The 19,993-nt window shown below is 44.5% G+C and overlaps 1 protein-coding gene across 7 annotated transcripts in view; it reads right to left on the bottom strand.

Moving 5' to 3' along the window:
- ATG5 (autophagy related 5) overlaps window positions 1-19,993 on the bottom strand; it is a 260,439-nt gene that overhangs the window by 129,421 nt on the left and 111,025 nt on the right. For all 7 annotated transcript variants that reach the window (XM_069726288.1, XM_069726292.1, XM_069726291.1 and 4 more), the window contains exon 6: window positions 4,094-4,188. In XM_069726288.1, the coding sequence (XP_069582389.1) occupies window positions 4,094-4,188 (95 nt within the window). The remainder of the gene's footprint in view (window positions 1-4,093; window positions 4,189-19,993) is intronic.

The raw sequence follows: 19,993 nt of genomic DNA, 5'->3' as shown, positions 1-19,993 counted from the left end.
TCGTGTAGTGATGGTTTATTCATTTAGTGATGAGGATTCTGGTCATCTATTAATCACCAGAACCATCATCAGTACATGAATACAAAGACAAAATCATAATTAGTACATAATTAGGGCACCAGGGTCATCAATCACACATGAATATGGCACCAGAACCACCATCAGTACATTGATGTAATCAGATCCATCTTCAGTACATTAATGTCACCAGAACCAACGTGAGTACTTACAAATAAAAACTGACAGAACTGGCGCCCCTGCCTCCACAATTTTAATCTTGATGTATTGAAAAAACAAATTTTTTTTTTTTTTTTTACCGGAAATCAGAGTGCGACCCCTTCACTTCTCTTTGACTACTCCTCACACAGTCCCCCCTACATAGTATTATGGTCACTACAGCAGTCTATACGGTAGGATATCCACATCAACCCCCAAATATATAGTACTGTCACTACTACAGCCCCCCATATATAGTGTGATGTCCACTACAGATCCCCATAAATAGTATGGTGTCCAAAACAGCGTCCATGTATACTACACTGCTCAAAAAAAAATAAAGGGAACACTCAAATAACACATCCTAGATCTGAATGAATGAAATACTCTCATTGAATACTTTGTTCTGTACAAAGTTGAATGTGCTCACAACAAAATCACACAAAAATCATCAATGGAAATCAAATTTATTAACCAATGAAGGCCGGGATTTGGAACGATAATCAAAATCAAAGTGGATAATGAAATTACAGGCTGGTCTAACTTCAGTGGAAATACCGCAAAACAAGGAAATGATGCTCAGTAGTGTGCGTGTGGCCTCCATGTGCCTGTATGACCTCCCTACAACACCTGGGCATGCTCCTGATGAGGCGGCGTATGGTCTCCTGAGGGATCTCCACCCAGACCTGGACTAAAGCATCCGCCAACTCCTGGACCGTCTGTCGTGCAACGTGACGTTGGTGGATAGTGTGAGACATGATTTCCCAGATGTGTTCAATTGGATTCAGGTCTGAGGAGAAGGTGGGCCAGTCCATAGCTTCAATGCCTTCATCTTGTAGGAACTGCTGACACACTCCAGCCACATGAGGTCTGGCATTGTCCTGCATTAGGAGGAGCCCAGGGCCAACCGCACCAGCATATGGTCTCACAAGGGGTCTGAGGATCTAATTTCAGTACCTAACGGCAGTCAGGCTACCTCTGAGGAGCACATGGAGGGCTGTGCGACCCTCCAAAGAAATTTCACCCCACGCCATTACTGACCCACTGCCAAATCGGTCATGCTGAAGGATGTTGCAGCAGGCAGAACGCTCTCCATGGCGTCTCCAGACTCTGTCACATGTGCTCAGTGTGAACCTGCTTTCATCTGTGAAGAGCACAGGGCACCAGTGGCAAATTTGCCAATCTTGGTGTTCTGTGGCAAATGCCAAGCGTTCTGCACGGTGTTGGGCTGTGAGCACAACCCCTATCTGTGGACATCGGGCACTCAGACCATCCTCATGGAGTCGGTTTCTAACCGTTTGTGCAGACAAATGCACATTTGTGGTCTGCTGGAGGTCATTTTGCAGGGCTCTTGCAGTGCTCCTCCTGTTCCTCCTTGCACAAAGGCTGAGGTAGCAGTCCTGCTGCTGGGTTGTTGCCCTCCTATGGCCCCCTCCACATCTTCTGGTGTACTGACCTGTCTCCTGGTAGTGCCTCCAGCCTCTGGACACTACGCTGACAGACACAGCAAACCTTCTTGCCACAGCTCGCATTGATGTGCTATCCTGGAAAAGCTGCACTACCTGAGCCACTTGTGTTGGTTGTCGAGTCCGTCTCATGCTACCACTAGTGTTAAAGCACAATCAACATTCAAAAGTGACCAAAACATCAGCCAGAAAGCATTAATACTGAGATGTGGTCTGTGGCTCCCACCTGCAGAACCACTCCTTTATAGGGGGTGTCTTGATAATTGCCAATAATTTCCATCTGTTGTCTATTCCATTTGAACAACAGCATGTGAAATTGATTGTCAAACAGTGTTGCTTCCTAAGTGGACAGTGTGATTTCACAGAAGTTTGATTTACTTGGAGTTATATTCTGTTGTTTAAGTGTTCCCTTTATTATTTTGAGCAGTGTATGATAATCCCCACAACAGCCCATACAGTATTATGGCCCACAAATAACACCCGAAACAGTATGATATTCAATACGACCCCTATCCAGTATGGTCACCACATCTCCCACTATAATGACCTCCACAGACCCATATACAAAATGGTCCCTCCTTCATTTTATTCCCTCCATCTGCACAGCCCTTTGTATTTTCAGACACTGCAGAGCCCCTCATTTTACCCCCCCCCCCCCCCCATCAGCACAGCCACTCACCTTTTATTCTCTCCCATCATAGCCCCTAACCTCATTTTATTCCCCATCAGTACAGACCCCCACCTCATTTTAATTTCCCCCATCAGCACAGCCCCTTAACGCATTTTAGTTTCCCCATCTGCACAGCCCCTCATTTTATTTCCCATTAGCACAGCCCCTTCACTCATTATATTCCCACTATCAGCACAGTAATAATACAACAATAATATGTAAAAAAAAAAAAACCTCACCCACCCCTAATCCAGGCTCCTGTCTCCTCTGTGCAACAATTGGCATGATTAGGTCACTGCACCATGACATCCCATGTACCCTTCGTGCGCCTTTTCCAACAAGGCACAGACCGGAAGTCGCCTTAGTGTTGCTCGAGATCCCAGGGAAGCACGGGAGAGGACAACTCCTCTGCTCCTGTCCCAGGCAGTTTAAACAGCAATTGCATTCGCGTCTTCGTGAATGCAATTCAATGCAGGGAGGGAGCGATGGCCAGAGTGCAGGCAGAGAGAGGAGTGAGCGGTGTCAGTATAGATGTCAGGCGACCGCAGAAAGTCAGGTTTTTTTCCATAGTGCCCACAACCCTTCCCTCAGTAGGCAGGAGGTGGTGCCCCAGGCAGGTGCCTACCCTGCCTACCCCTCGTCCTGGCCCTGATACACAGTATATTATGTGTATAATGTGGATATCTTCGACTTGTCATGTGAAATGTAGAGGATCTTTTCTGGTCAAAAAATTATATCATTCCCTTTTCCTCATAGTTTGTAAGCTTGCGAGCAGGACCCTCATTCCTCTTGGTATCTATTTTCAACTGTGATTTCTGTTATGCTGTAATGTCTATTGTCTGTACAAGTCCCCGCTATAATTTGTAAAGCGCTGCGGAATATGTTGGCGCTATATAAATAAAATTATTATTATTATCATCATCAACTATCCTCTGAATAAAGAAACCCATGACATGCAGAACCTTTCAGATATAGGCAACGTTCACATTAGCGTTTCCCGACGCTGCGTCGGGAAACGCTGCGGCAACGCATGCGTCATGCGCCCCTATATTTAACATGGGGGGCGCATGGACATGCGTTGTGCTGCGTTGTGCGACGCATGCGTTTTTTTTTGCCGCAAGCGTTGGGCGCAGAAAATGCAACAAGTTGCATTTTTCTTGCGTCCAAATTTCGGCAAAAAAGGACGCAAGCGTCGCAAAGCGCAGCGTTTTTGCGTGCGTTTTGGTGCGTTTTTATTTGCGTTGTGCGTTGCGTCGCCGACGCAGCGGCGCACAACGCAAATCTGAACGTAGCCATAAATGGTGGAATTGATCGGTGGAAGCCATAGCTAGGCAGATATGGATAAAAGGCCAGACATGTAAGAGATGGACTGCTGAATGCAGCACATATAGCATTCTAAAGCTCTATGAAGCCTAAAAGAAAGTCCAGAATGGGGCACCAGCCTCTGCAAAGTACATGTTAATTTATCTCTGGCTGATCACATCCTACCCAGTTTCACTTTTCCTTTAGTAGTAGCCATTGCAAACTGAGCACAAGCCAGTTTTGGAGATGCTTTGATTCCTCCCCTTGTAATCATGTTATTCACGGTACCTGTAGGAAGCCATGTCTGATAAGTGTAAATGCACAGAATAAATTGGTATTGTACACCATAACTTCACTAAACGACCTTCAAGTTTTCTGTTCGCACTCACTCAGTTGTTTGAGGCAATATGCAAGACTTCTTGTAAATGAAAACACTTGCCTGATATATTCGAAAGGGTATATAACGAAAGCCTCCTTCTTCTGGCAAATATTCCATAAGTTTCCGATTAATCGCCCAAAACTGGTCAAATTTATCTAGGATAAGCAAAAAAAAACAAAAACAAATGCTTAGCTTTTACTCCATGTGTAAATATTTTATTGCAAATATGTGAACATTACTACAGGACTATCAGATGAAAATAAAGGGGTTCACACTATTAAAATTTGGTACCTGTGCGCTTACACTAGCCAATTATTATGAACTAGATGGAGGCCCAATGCTATCGCATCGGGAGGGCGGTAATGTCACAATGCGATTAGGCATGCGGCACTGTTGTTGCCTAATGGCATCCTGTGATAATCCAATGACTTTTGTATCAGGGGACTCATGTGCCTGACGCCTACGCTTATATGCATTGTTTTTGTCCCTGTTGCTCTTCAAGAGTCTCATTTGCCCTTTGTTGTCTTCGACATGGTGCCTTTGCCGATTTCCTTTCACTGTCATTGGAGTTCATTTTTATGAGGAGCCATGCTGGCATTGATATTTGCTTTTTAAAGGGGTTTTCCCAAGAACAAAAGTTCATTTTAAAAATTGTCTGTGTCTGACAGTGTACTGAACATACCACAGCTCCTGGGCAGAGGAAGCAAAAGACAATACTGACATTACAGCAGGAGATCGCTGAGGATACATTTTGTGAGGTAAAATATTTTTTAAAAACAGTCAGTGAAATATTTTACCTGACCGAATTAATTCTCTGTGATCCCCTGCTGTAATGTCATTATTGTCATTTGCTTCCTCCCCTGTCCAGGAGATGTGGTATGCTCTGTGCACGGTCAGACACAGACAATTTTTAAAATGAACTTTCGTTCGTGGGAAAACCCCTTTAATGTGACCGACTTCCTCTCCCTGTTGACACGTCACGCATCTGCTGCCGGGATCAGCCAAATGATTCACTGCACCTGTGCGTCAGTTAATCATTCGGCTGATCCCGGCGGCGACGTGTTCGCGACGGTGTTCCGCTGGTGATACCGCGCAAGAGGCTGCATGAGTGTGTGTGTGAATGTGAGTGTGTAAGAGTGTGTGCGCGCTTGTTTGTTGAGACGGTGTTCCACTGGTGGCACAATGCAATAGGTTGGTACCAGCAGCCGTTTCCATATCGAGACACCCATCACTTGGGTGTCCCAATATAGCAGTCGGTGAACTTCCTCCGCTTGGAACTCTGGGATACGGTGACATCTGGACAGAACAGGAAATTAAAACATTACAAGGCAATTATATAAACTGATGAAAGTTCTTAAGAATTTATTTCTTAACCCCTTAGTGACCGGAACATGGCCGCCGGGAACATGGCTGCTGGGCCGGAGTCGGAGCATGCTCAGGTTGGAATCTCGGCAACGAGATTTCGGGACGAGATCTGAATCTGAGCATGCGATGCCCCCTGCCTGGAGGCCATGTTCCCGGAGGCCACCGCAACATGGCAGCAACGGGCCTCCGGGCTTTGACGAAATGCCGGCGGAGCCCTCCACGGAGCACAGAGCTGCTGCCACTGCCCCGGAGCACAGCCCGTCACCACCACACCACAAAGCCCCGCCGCACCAGCCTGGGAAGGGAGGCAGCATCAGGACCACCGCCGCTGCCACCACCACAGGATTTGTAAAGTACATTGCGACCATAAGACATGTAGCAGCAGGGACTCGAACATATTTTTTAAGCAGGCCGAAGGCACTCTTTTAGCACACGTGCATGCTCGTATAACAACTTATATGAGTACGTTCGCTCGCTCATCACTAGGGTTTACAAAGCACTCACTGCGTGCAGAACACTGACTGATCACAGCCACAGATCTGCCCAGTAGCGAATGGTTGCAGGGAAAATATTACTTATAATACTTAATTTTCTTCCTCTAGTCAAATTTCCAATAAGACAGCCACATAAACAAATCCAGAAAATTAAGCAATACTCCCAAAAAATTATTGCAATTGCACATGTTTTGTCATACACGTTTATTTCTTTTGTGTATATTGGAACTCGAAAAAATAAAATTGAGAAGAAAAAAAAAGCAAATTGGACATAATTTCGCACCCTCAACTCAATATTTGGCTACACACCCTAGGGAATAAATAACTTCAATGAATCACTTCCTATAACCACTTCATACACCTCTCAATTGGAATTTTGGACAGCTCTTATTTTGAAAACTGACCCAGGTCTCTCACCTTCTACAAACAGCAATTTTAAGATGACGCTATAGGTGTTTAATAGGATTTAGATCCAGACCCATTTCTGGCTACTTCACAACTCTCCATGGTTTTGTTAACATCCATTTCTCGGTGGTTCTTGAAATATGCTTGGGGACATTGTCCTGCTAGAAGATCGATGACCTAGAGCGCAAATCGAACTTTCTGACACTGGTCACTACATTGCAACCCTAAATCCTTTGGTAATCTTCAGATTTCATGATGCTTTGTACACAATCAAGGCACCCAATGCAAGATGCAGCAAAACATCCCCAAAACATCTTTGTTACACCAACATACTTGACTGTAGGTACTGTTTTCTTTGTAGGCCTTATTCCATTTTCGGCAAAAAGTGGAATGACGTGATTTACCAAAAGCTCTATCTTGGCCTCATCTGTCCACAAGACACTTTCCCAGAAGGATTTTGGCAGATTGCAGTCTAGCCCTTTTAGGTCTCCTGCCATAGCATTTCATTTAATTCAAATGTCAACAGATAGTTTGCGCTGTCACTCATGTACCCTGTGCAGGACAGCTTGAATTTGGGGCCACTTAGTCATCACCTGGACTATCCTGCGTTGCAACCTTTCATCAGTTTTCCTCTGCCGTCCACGTCCAGGGAGATTAGCTACAGTTTCATAAATTGTAAACATCTAGATTATGTTGCGACCCGTGAACAAAGGGTCATCAAGATGGATGGATGGACTTGCGAACCAAAATTGTTGAAAAAATATCAACAATCTCAAGGCCTCAGACAGTTTTCTTCTCTTTCTGTTCTCCATGCTTAGTGTGGTACATACAGACACGCAATGCAAAGATCGAGTCAACATCTCCCCTTTTAATCTGATTTCAGGTGTGATTTTCATATTGACCACACCTGCTACTTGCCACATGTGAGTTTGAACAAGCATCTCATGCTTGAAACAAAGATGGAAAGGTGACAACAATTTTGTCCTGCCCATTTTTGGGGTTTTCTGTGATAATATATTTTTAATTTGCCTTTTTCTGGGGTTTTTTTTGTGCTGTTCCAATACACAGAAAGGACAAATATTTCTAAACCAGAATTAATTTTCTTGGAGAAATACTTCATTTTCTAGAACAATTTCAAGGGTGTCAACACGGCCATGACTGCAGATAAACTGTTTTAGGTACAGATTAGCAGTATAGCTGCATCTAAATACAGGTTTTTTTTTATGGCAAGTTCCACTTAAGATCACAGAACACTACTAAATATCCTATCAAAAACTAATATTTGGTTATAAAGACTACAATAAAACAAAATAAAAAAAAAAACTTGCACTTCACTAGTAAAAATGTGATAAAAATGTGACAAAAAACAGAAGTCTCACTATGTGGAATATGCTTTGTCATAAAGTGCAAGGTCTGTCAAATGATTTACAAATTATCTACATTAACGATGAATCACACAATGTGAGTCCAAAATGCTAAAAAAAAAACACGTGGAGGTGTTTGAAATGCCAAATTTAGTTATGTTCATTGAAATCATACTCAGGCTTTTTACAACCTCGAAAGATTCAAATTGCAACATTCTTCCCTGGTGAAAACACAGTTACTCAATATAATGCCACCATCAGCCTGGATTAAAAATGTTCAGTATAGATGCTTTTTGGCAAAACTGGCAACATTAATGTCAAAGAGAAAAAAATTAATAATGATCAATCAACGTCCATTGTTAAAGATCACAGCATTACATATCAGATATTGTTTGTGTGCTTAACCCCTTAATATTCCTTTTTACTGTGGTCACTAACAGGCTTTATTGTACACCACCACCTTTTTTACAGTGTAATTGTAGTATAGGACAGCACTGTAAGCGGCGCTAAAATCTCCAAGCTCCAACTGTTTATGTATAGCCGGGATACAGCGAGAAGTTGCGAAAGGCTTATCACAATTCTGATCACTACAATAATCCGATCACCACAAAAGCTTTTACATTAAAAAAGGTTATATATTCTCGACCCTAAATATGTTGATACTTAGTACCATAGGTTATATCTACCTAAATATATGCTCTCACAATAATTAACAAAAGGTCCACATGGAAAACACAGGGCCAAAAAAAGCCAAGAAAAACCATACCAATTTCCTACAACAAATACAGGTTAAACACATTTTTCATAAATTTTATCTTCAATTCAATTCCTAAGTAATTGGTCTTGTCACCGATGCATCAGATGTAACAGAGTTGCTCTGCATCTGGCTGTTGAAGGTCTCTGCATTTGGTATTGCAGATGACTTCTTAATCCTATTGACTGTTGGACCCAGTGGCAACCTCCTTCCGCCTCTAATTGACACACTTGGACCTTGGTGTATATCCTAGCCTGCTTCAGGGAGTTGCAGGAGATCGTCACTTTTTCTGTTATGAAGGCTTGGAGCTGTAGCTGTTGGCTAACTTCCTCTCTGTTGCTCTTGGAGGATGTTTGGTGTGATCTCTCTGGAGTCTGCTCAAGCTAAGTTCCTCTCTCCTTGTTTGTTTCCCTTGATGTCTTCTTTAGCTATAAGTGGGGACTAACCACTGATCCACCGTCCATGCAGGGCCTAGTTCTAGGGAAATACAGGGCTTAGGTTTCCTGCTTGGCGACTGGTGTGGAACCAATTTGAAAATCCCCCATCCTCTGGAACTCTCTGCCCCAACACGTCCGACTATCAACCACAGTCGGATCCTTCAGACGGAACCTGAAAACTCATCTCTTCAGGAAAGCCTACAGCCTGCACTGACACCGCTGCTGCCTCATCACTATCGAAGCTACCGCCTCACCAACACCGGAGCTACCGCCTCACCAACACCGGAGCTCCTGCAACCCTCAACCTACTGTCTCCTTCCCCATAATCCTGTAGAATGTAAGCCCGCAAGGGCAGGGTCCTCGCCCCTCTGTATCAGTCCGTCATTGTTAGTTTGTTTACTGTATGTGATATTTGTAACTTGTATGTAACCCCTTCTCATGTACAGCACCATGGAATCAATGGTGCTATATAAATAAATAATAATAATAATAATTTAGGGACGGTACAGTAGGCAGGGTGTTATAAGATCTACCTAGGGGTCTCCACTCCGCCATTCCCTTGTGTTTGGGCTTTCTTCCCCTCATCCCTTTGTGTTGCACTTAGTCTTTCCCACACTGTGCACGACATGGTTAGGCTTATTCTACAGGTTTCCCTTCCCTTTTCCCAAGATAATCTCTTAAATATATACTCCTCCAACCTCCGCCACAATACCTTATAAAATAGTATTTCTTCGGAGAAGGAACTAAACTTAAAATTAACCAAAGCTGAAACCAAGAGCATTTTGTCCAACTTACATTACTAAAAGAGAACTCTCATAAAATAGTCTGTCTCACTGGTACAGGACCCCCACATTTTTACATCACCTAGGTCTATCTGATGTCAATGTTGGGGATGTGGTAATTTTTTTTAGAGAGTTTATCGCATATTTTTATTTTTTACTGGGCAGATTTTAACTAGACTTTAAAGAAAACCAAGGCCAATTACTAGAGATTAGTGATGAGCGAGTGTACTCGTTACTTGAGATTTCCGAGCATGCTCGGGTGTTCTCCGAGTATTTTGGGTGAGCTCGGAGATTATGTTTGAGTCACTGCAGCTGCATGATTTGCGGCTCCTAGACAGCCTGAATACATGTAGGGATTGCCTGTTCGTTAGGGAATCGCCACATGTATTCAGGCTAACAGCCAAAAATCATGCAGCTGCAGCAACTCAAACAATCTCTGAGCATGCCCAAAATACTCGGGGAACACCCAAGCATGCTCAGAAATCTTGAGTAACGAGCACACTCGCTCATCACTACTAGAGATCTAAGCCCAGCTGCAGTGCTATTGTCCTGTCCCTCCATAAAATTTAAAACTAAAAAACATGACATTCTACTACTAATGATTGGGGCTACAAAACCATCCCAATCTACTGGAAACAATAAAACTCGCTAACATTCCCAGAAAGGTTAACGAAAAATATATTTGATCTACCGACTAGGAGAAATATCCAGTTGGGACGGACAGACACACACACACAATTCCTGGAAAATTGGTCTCCTTGGTTACAAAAAACTTCAACACAATTGTAAATCATCCCTCTTCTCATGGATAGCTGTCAAACGCTGAGAGCGGCATTTAACTACCGCTTCCAGCCATTGGGCCGGAAATGAGCGCATCACTGACCCCCGTCACATGATCGGGTGTCAGCAATACCTCGGCATGACAACCTGAGTTCTCCTTGAGACCTCTATGGTTGCTGATGCCGGATTGCCATGAGCGCCACCATGTGGTCGGCGCTCATAGCAATGCAGAAAATCTACTACATAGGGGCAATCTGACGATCGTCCTTATGTAGCAGAGCTGATCGAGTTGTGCCAGCTTCTAGCCTTCCATGGAGGCTATTGAAGCATTGCAAAAGTAAAAAAAAAAAAAAGTTTTAAAAAATATGAAAAAAATAAAAATATAGAAGTTTAAATCACACCCCTTTCACCCCATTCAAAATAAAACAATTAAAAAAAATAAAAAAATCAAACCTACACATTTGTTATCGCCGTGTTCAGAATCGCCCGATCCATCAATAAAAAAATGATTAACCTGACCGCTAAATGGCGTAGCGAGTAAAAAATTAAAAACACCAGAATTACGTTTTTTTGGTCGCCATGACATTGAATTAAAATGTAATAACGGAAAGGTTAATACTGCACTATCTGCCAACAAGAATATTTCTTTTGCTGAAACATTACTAATTTTTTCGGAAATCTTGTAGAATTTCAAGTGTAAAGCTCATACCAGGAGTGGGGTTCGAACCCACGAGGATACATATGCATTGGATTTTAAAGGGAACCTGTCACCCCGTTTTTTCAGATTGAGATATAAATACTGTTAAATAGGGCCTGCGCTGTGCGTTACTATAGTGTATGTAGTGTACCCTGGTTCCCCACCTATGCTGAGAAATACATTACCAAAGTCGCCGTTTTCGCCTGTCAATCAGGCTGGTCAGGTCAGGTGGGCGTGGTGACATCGCTCTTTTCTTCCCCAGCTTTCCGTTGGTGGCGTAGTGGTGTGCGCATGTCCAAGTTCCGAATTCCCTGCGCGCACGTGAAGAAACAGCGCGCGATCTGCGCTGTTATCCCTTTCATCGGTGGGGGCGGCCATCTTCCTGGGGCCGCGCGTGCACATATGGAGTGCTCTGCTGCACGGGGCTTCAGGAAAATGGCCGCGGGATGCCGCACGTGCGCAGAAGAGATCGCGGCGGCCATTTTCCCAAAGCCGAGTTTGCATCTATTTATAATCAATCAATCTATCTATCTATCTATCTATCTATCTATCTATATATATATATATATACACACACACCGTATTTTCCGGCGTATAACACGACTTTTTAACCCCTAAAAATTGTCCCAAAAGTCGGGGGTCGTCTTATACGCCGGGTACGGGTGCACGGAGCGATCCTGGATGGTTCCCAGGGTCTGAAAGAGAGGAGACTCTCCTTCAGGCCCTGGGATCCATATTCATGTAAAAAATAAGGAATAAAAATAAAAAATATGGATATACTCACCCCTCCGAAGGACCCTGGCTCTCAGCGCTGCAAGCGTCTGCCTTCGTTCTTAAGAATGCAGTGAGTGAAGGACCTTCGATGACGTCGCGGTCACCAGAAAATACGGTATATATATATATAAAAAAATATATATATATATATATATATATATATATATATATATATATATATATATACATACCGTATATACTCGAGTATAAGCCGACCCGAGTATAAGCCGACCCTCCTAATTTTGCCACAAAAAACTGGGAAAACTTATTGACTCGAGTATAAGCCTAGGGTAGGAAATGCAGCAGCTACCAGTGAATTTCAAAAATAAAAATAGATGCTCCATACCGTTCATTATTGCCCCATAAGATGCTCCATATAAAGCGGTGCCACACATAATGCTCCATACTGTTCATTATTGCCCCATAGATGTGCCATATAAAGCTGTGCCATATAGTGCTCTGCACCGTTCATTACTGCCCCATAGCTGTGCCATATAGTGCTCTGCGCCGTTCATTATTGCCCCATAGATGTGCCATATAAAGCTGTGCCATATAGTGCTCTGCACCGTTCATTATTGCCCCATAGATGTGCCATATAAAGCTGTGCCATATAGTGCTCTGCACGGTTCATTATTGCCCCATAGATGTACCATATAAAACTGTGCCATATAGTGCTCTGCACCGTTCATTATTGCCTCAGAGATGTACCATATAAAGCTGTGCCATATAGTGCTCTGCACCGTTCATTATTGCCCCATAGATGTGCCATATAGTGCTCTGCGCCGTTCATTATTGCCCCATAGCTGTGCCATATAGTGCTCTGCGCCGTTCATTATTGCCCCATAGCTGTGCCATATAATGCTCTGCACCGTTCATTATTGCCCCATAGCTGTGCCATATAGTGCTCTGCGCCGTTCATTATTGCCCCATAGCTGTGCCATATAGTGCTCTGCGCCGTTCATTATTGCCCCATAGCTGCCATATAGTGCTCTGCGCCATTCAGTATTGCCCCATAGCTGTGCCATATAGTGCTCTGCACCGTTCATCATTGCCCCATAGCTGCCATATAGTGCTCTGCGTCGTTCATTATTGCCCCATAGCTGTGCCATATAGTGCTCTGCACCGTTCAGTATTGCCCCATAGCTGCCATATAGTGCTCTGCACCGTTCAGTATTGCCCCATAGCTGCCATATAGTGCTCTGCACCGTTCAGTATTGCCCCATAGCTGTGCCATATAGTGCTCTGCGCCGTTCAGTATTGCCCCATAGCTGTGCCATATAGTGCTCTGCACCGTTCAGTATTGCCCCATAGCTGCCATATAGTGCTCTGCACCGTTCAGTATTGCCCCATAGCTGCCATATAGTGCTCTGCGCCGTTCAGTATTGCCCCATAGCTGCTATATAGTGCTCTGCGCCGTTCAGTATTGCCCCATAGCTGTGCCATAGAAAGCTGTGCCATTGCTGCTGCTGCAATAAAAAAAAAACGCCATACTCACCTTTCTTGCTTGCAGCTCCCAGCGTCCGGTCCCAGCGTCTCTGCGCACTGACTGATCAGGCAGAGGGCGCCGCGCATACTATATGCGTCATCGCGCCCTCTGACCTGCACAGTCAGAGCGGAGAGACGCCGGGAAGATGGAGCGGCGCCCGGCGTGTGGAACGGGGACAGGTGAATATGACATACTTACCTGCTGCCGGCGTCCCGCTCCCTCTGCCTGTCACACGGTCTTCGGTGCCGCAGCCTCTTCCTCTATCAGCGGTCACCGTTACCGATGATTAGAGAAATGAATATGCGGCTCCACCCCTATGGGAGGTGGAGCCACGTATTCATTTCTCTAATGAGCGGTCCCACGTGACCGCTGAAGAGGAGAAGAACTGCAGCACCGAAGACCGTGTGACTGCAGGGGGAGCGTCAGGATCGCCGGGACTAGGTGAGTATACCTCAGCGCCCTCTCCCCCTCACCCGCCGACCACCGTGACTCGAGTATAAGCCGAGAGGGGCACTCTCAGCCCAAAATTTTGGGCTGAAAATCTCGGCTTATACGCGAGCATATACAGTATATATATATATATATATATATATATATATATATATATATATATATATATATATATATCAACCTTCGAGGCTTGTATTCCAGTCATGTATCATCCCAACAAATTTCAGTGACTCCTATGACACCATATCTCTTTCTGTGTTTGGCTAGGGTCACATTGCGTTAGTGTAACCCGTTTAGCGCTAGCGGGTTGCGCTAACGCAATGTTTTTAATGTGGCCGCGTCCCGGGGTCGCGGTAACGTCCCCGCTCTCGCAGATCCCCGATCTGCGAGAGCGGGGAACGGACCGCGGGCGCGCCTCGGACGCTGCGAGCAGCGTCCGCGGCGCGCCAGGAAACACCGGCGCGTCGCTAGCACGTGCCGAACATGGCACGCGCTAGTGCTGCGCGTTCCCTTTGCCGTGAATGGGCGCGCTAACGGACGCGTTGCACGGCGTTAATTTCACCGTGCAACGCTGTCCGTTAGCGCTTTCCCATTAACGCAATGGGAACCAAGCCTTTGCAGCTCCAATCCTCCTTGTTTGTTTGCTCTCTGCATTTATAAAGACATTTTTGTTTTGTGGTCAGTTTTTCTTGCTCCATTTTCATTCAGAATTTGTCATCCTTGTTCTTTATTTCCACTTCTAATAGCAGGGTTCTCAAAAGAATTCATTAGATACATACTATAGACGGCCTTCATAGGAGATCATAATTTAAGCTACATGTAGCAGTGCTGAAGCACCGGGATGTGTAGCACAGGCAATCTGAAGCTTGCAGCTTCAAGTCTAAGGGCTCTATTTAAAAAACAGAAAAAAGTTTTTAAAATATTAAAAAAAAAAAAAATTAAGTTCAAATTAATCCCCTTTTGCCCCATTCAAAATAAAACAAATGTAATAAAAAAAAGCACAACATTGCAATAAAATGCAATAGCAGGTGATCAAAACATCGTACCTACCCCAAAATGGTATCAATAAAAATGTTGGCTCGGGGTGCACAAAATTTAACCTCAACCAACCACAGAAAAATGGAGACACTAAGGGTCTCGGAAAATGGTGATTTTTTTTTCCTTACAATTTTCTGATTTTTTTTCACCACAAAGATTCTATGTGTGTCTGGTGATGGCGTACTTGAACTGACCTGGAGAATCATATTGGGGCTAGTCATTCTTAGCATTTGGTGAACATGGTAAATAAAAAAATCCAAAAAACAACTGAGGAATTGCACTTTTTTTTGCAATTTCACTGCACTTGGAATTTTCCCGTTTTCCAGTACACTTCGTGATAAAATCAATGGTGTAATTCAAAAGTACAACTTGTCCTGCAAAAACATGCCCTTATAAGGCTATATTGCCTGAAAACTGAAAAAAGTTATGGCTCTGGCAAGAAGGGGAGCAAAAAAAAAAAAACCGCAAAAACTGAAAAATCTCAAGGTGGTGAAGGGGTTAAACATTATAGTAACCTCACATGAAGACCTTCCTAGGGTTGGCTTTAAGGGTATGTGCACATGTTGCGGATTCCATTGTGGATTTTTCCGTGCGGATTCCATTGTGGATTTTTCCGCTGGGATTCCCTGCAGGTTTTCTGCGGATTTGCTATGTGCACACGTTGCGGATTAGCCTTAGGAATTTCTGGTGTGGATTCTGCTTCTCCTGGCAGAAAACGCAGCTGCGGATTTGTCGCGTTTTTTGTGCGTTTTTGCTGCGTTTTTTACCCCTGTGGTTTTCTATAATGGAATGGGTACAAAAACGCTGCAGATTCACAAAAAAAGAAGTGACATGCTACTACTTTTAAACCACAGCGTTTCCGCAGCAGATTTTCCGCAAGGTGTGCAGCTTTTTTTCTTCTCATTGATTTACATTGTACTGTAAATCAATTGCGGATCTGCATCGTTTCTGCACCGCAAAAAATGCTGCGGATCCGCAGAGAATTCGCAACGTGTGCACATAGCCTCAGTGCTGGTTTTGTGCGGAATTCGCCTGCGTTTTAACACCTGTGGATTCCTATAGTGAAATAGGTGTAAAACGCTGTGGAATTCACACAAAGAATTGATATGCTGCGGAAAAAGGATAATTACTTACGGGTAATTTGATTTTCCAGAACCATGACAGCACCGCACATGAGATACGGCATCCGCCCCCAGGAACAGGAAACCTGCAGCAGAGATAAAAGAATGGGGCGGCCACTCTCTCCTCAGTTTGTTTCAGAGTATGGAAGATGACCGCTTTGTTAGTACACACTCATATCATATTTACATTGTATAGCTGTTCATTAGCTCTTGTCTATACATATATGTTCTAAAGTATATTTAGATATATAGAAACTTTTTTTTGTGTGTGTGTGTGTGTGTGAGAATCACACAATGATCACCAAGATAGGGCGGGAATTAATGCGGTGCTGTCATGGTTCTGGAAAATCAAATTACCCGTAAGTAATTATTTTTTCCCTTCACCATGACAGCACCGCACATGAGAGGAAGAAATAAAAGAATCCTAGGGTGGGACAACAGCAGATAACACCTTTCTCCCGAAAGACAAGTTTGATAGACCTAAATCTAGCCTATAATGTCGGAAGAAGGTAGAGGGTAGAAGATTATATTGCCGCCCTACAAATCTGTTCCACTGAGGCGTTTGCCCTTTCCGCCCAGGATGTGGCAATAGAACGCGTGGAGTGGGCCGCAACACCCTGTGGGGGGATTTGGCCAGAAGAGGAATACGAAAGTGAAATAGCCGTATGCAACCACCGTGCAATAGTTGCCTTTGAGGCCTTTTTTCCCCTGTTTGTCCCCTGGAAGGTGACATAAAGGGCTGATGACTGACGCCAAGATTTTGTGGCTTCTATGTATTGAAGAAGGCAGCGTCTGACATCAAGACAATGGAAGGTTTGCTCTCCCTGGGATTTTGGTTAAGAACAAAATGAGGGTAAAATAATTTCCTGGTCCCTATGAAATTTAGAATTGACCTTTGGGAGGAAGGCCGGGTCGGTTTTGATAACTACCCTGTCATCCTGGAAGGTAGTATAAGGGGGGTTTACTGAAATAGCCTGCAGCTCGCAAATACGGCGGGCTGAAGTTAAAGCAACCAGGAGGACCGTTTTTAGTGTCAAAGATTTTATTGAAATAGAATCAAGAGGCTCAAAGGGGGGGACAGTTAGAGCATTTAAAACTGAATTTAGATCCCAGGGAGCCACCTTAGGTAATAATTTTGAGGGTCTAGATGTAAAAGAGGCTCGGATGAACCTATAGACCCAAGTGTGGTCAGCAAGTTTCTGATCAAACAGCGCACCCAGGGCGGAGACATGCACCTTTAGGGTGCTAGTAGATAGCCCCCTCTCCAACCCTTTTTGGAGAAATTCTAAAATTTCTTTTACCGGGACTTCTTGGCTTGTCTCGGACAACTGTCGCCCTGAGAATTCCAGGAATTTTTGTCAAATTTTTTGATATTTTTCTGAGGTGACTTTTTTCCTGCTGGCGAGCAATGTGATTACTAGAGGGTTCGAGAATCCCTTTGCTAATAGAAGTCCCCTCTCAAGTTCCAGGCGGTGAGATGTAGACTGTGTACTTGAGGGTGTTGAACTGGTCCCTGGTATAGGAGATCCACGGCATCCGGGAGGATCCACGGGTCCTAGATAGACATGAGTCTGAGCCATGTGAACCATGCCCTTTTCGGCCAAAAGGGAGCTATGAGGATCACTCGTGCCTTGTCTTCCCGAATTTTCCTGAGGACTGTCGGGATTAACGGTATTGGGGGAAATGCGTATGCCAGATGGAAGTTCCACTGGTATAGAAACGCGTCTACTCCCTCCGGGTGTTCTCTTGGGTTGAGAGAATAAAACTTTTTCACTTTCCGATTTTGTTTTGTGGCGAATAAGTCTATTTCTGGAACGCCCCAGTTGGCACATATTTCCCCAAAGACTTCCTGGCTCAGGGACCACTCCCCTTGATGTAATGAGTGACGGCTTAGGAAGTCGGCTACTTGATTCTCTGATCCTCTTAAGTATGTTCCGGTTAGAGAGAGAAGGTTGCTTTCGGCCCACATAAAAAGCTCTTTGGCTTCTGCCATAAGGGATGGTGATCTTGTGCCCCCTTGGCGATTTATATAGGCTATCGTCGTGTTGTCGTCGGACAACACCACCACATGTCTTCCTTGTATCCTTTCTCCTATTTGAAGAAGTGCTTGCCTCACTGCCGACAGTTCTTTTAGATTGGAAGACGCTGCTGTCATTGAGGCCTCCCATTGACACTGTAGGAACTGATCTTTCACGTGAGCCCCCCATCCCCATGGGCTCGCATCGGTAGTGAGGACTACTGGATTTTGTATTGACCACGGTACTGCTTTGCTTAGATTTTTTGTTTTTAGCCACCATTCTAGTGAATCCTGAACCCTTGGGGATAGGAGAATCTTCAGATTCAGATTGTAAGGATTCCTCACTTGTTCGGCTAGTATCTGCCATTGCAATTCTCTTGTGTGGCTTTGAGCCCACCGTGTTGCTGGAACTGTCGCCGTTAGAACTCCCAGGAGCGACATTGCATTCCGTAGAGAGATAGATCGCTGTAGCTGAAACAGTTGTACTTTCTGTTGTATAGATTGAATTTTCCTCTGTGGGGGGATACACTCCTGTTTGATGGAATCTAGTAGGATCCCGAGGATTTCTTGAGACTGTTGGGATAAGTTTTGATTTCTTCAGGTTTATCATCCATCCTAATTTGGTTAACACGTCTAGTACTCTTGTGACCGTTTTCTCGCTATCTTCTTTGCTGTTTGCTATCACCAAAAAATCGTCCAAATAAGGCACCAGCAATATGTCTTCTTTCCTGATGAAGGACGCCACTTCGGAAATAATTTTGGTAAATACTCGGGGTGCTATAGCTACCCCAAGAAGACAATGATACTGTAGGTGGGTGGGGGGGTTTTCTGAGGTTTACCAGTAGTCTCAGATATTGCTGATGTTGGACAGCGATCGGCACATGGTAGTAAGCATCTGTAAGATCGATTACGGCCATATAACAGTTTGGGTTGAGTACTTTTACCGCCGTTCTTAGAGTTTCCATTTTGAATTTCTCTATTTGAATGTAATGATTTAAAGCCCTCAAGTTGAATATCACTCTCAACGAGCCGTCTGGTTTCGGCGTTAGGAAAAGGGTTGTACAGCACCTTGTTCCTATTTCTTGATGAGGAACCTTTACTAATACCTCCTTTTGTATGAGGAGATGAACTTCTCTTTCTAGCGTGGCCTGATTTTTTTCCGCCACTTGGGTCATTATCACACGATTTGGTGGGAGGCTGGAGAACTTGAGTTTTAGACCTTCTGACAATAAGTTGGTTATCCATTGAGAAGCTGGCAGTGCTGCCCAGTGGTGGACAAACCATCGAAGTCTTCCCCCCAGCGGAATCCTGGCGTCATTGGTGTTTGGGATCAGACTTAGGGGGAGGCTTGTTGAAATGGAATCCCTTTTCCTTTCAATCTCTCCAAGGTCTGCCTCGGCCAGACCAGTCATCTGAACGACCGTGGGTCCCTCTGTATCCAGATCCCCGAAAGGACGAACGGGAAGTCTCCCACCGGCGCCTAGGAAAGGAAGGAGGTGGGAATCGCTGCTTCTTGTCTGACGCTTTCCCAAGAATCTCGTCTAGAGCTTTACCAAAAAGATATTGTCCTTCACAAGGTACCCCACAGAGTTTGACTTTCTATTGGAAGTCAGCCGTCCAATTCTTCAGCCACACCCGAGTTGGACAAAGCACAGGCACGTGCGGCACTTCTGACAGAATCGATTGAGGCATCTGCCAGGAATTTTGCGGCACCTTGTAGTGAGGGCAATGCCTCCAGTAGCCTTTCTCGTGGGCACTTATTTTTGATTTGGTCACTTAACTCCTCTAACCACTTGACCATAGCACGTGCCGTACAAGTGGCAGCAACCCCGGGTTTAAATGACCATGTTGATGCCTCCCAAGCCGATTTTAGAAAGGCATCTGCCTTTTTGTCGAGGGGGTCTTTTTAGGGCTCCCATATCCTCAAATGGCAATGCTACCCCTTTAGAGGTGCTGGCTATGGCAGCGTCTAATTTAGGAGCTTTTTCCCACTTTT

Source organism: Ranitomeya imitator, chromosome 5 (assembly GCF_032444005.1).
Source record: "Ranitomeya imitator isolate aRanImi1 chromosome 5, aRanImi1.pri, whole genome shotgun sequence".
In the NCBI taxonomy this organism is placed as follows: domain Eukaryota; kingdom Metazoa; phylum Chordata; class Amphibia; order Anura; family Dendrobatidae; genus Ranitomeya; species Ranitomeya imitator.
This window is presented reverse-complemented; position numbering and strand designations above follow the sequence as displayed.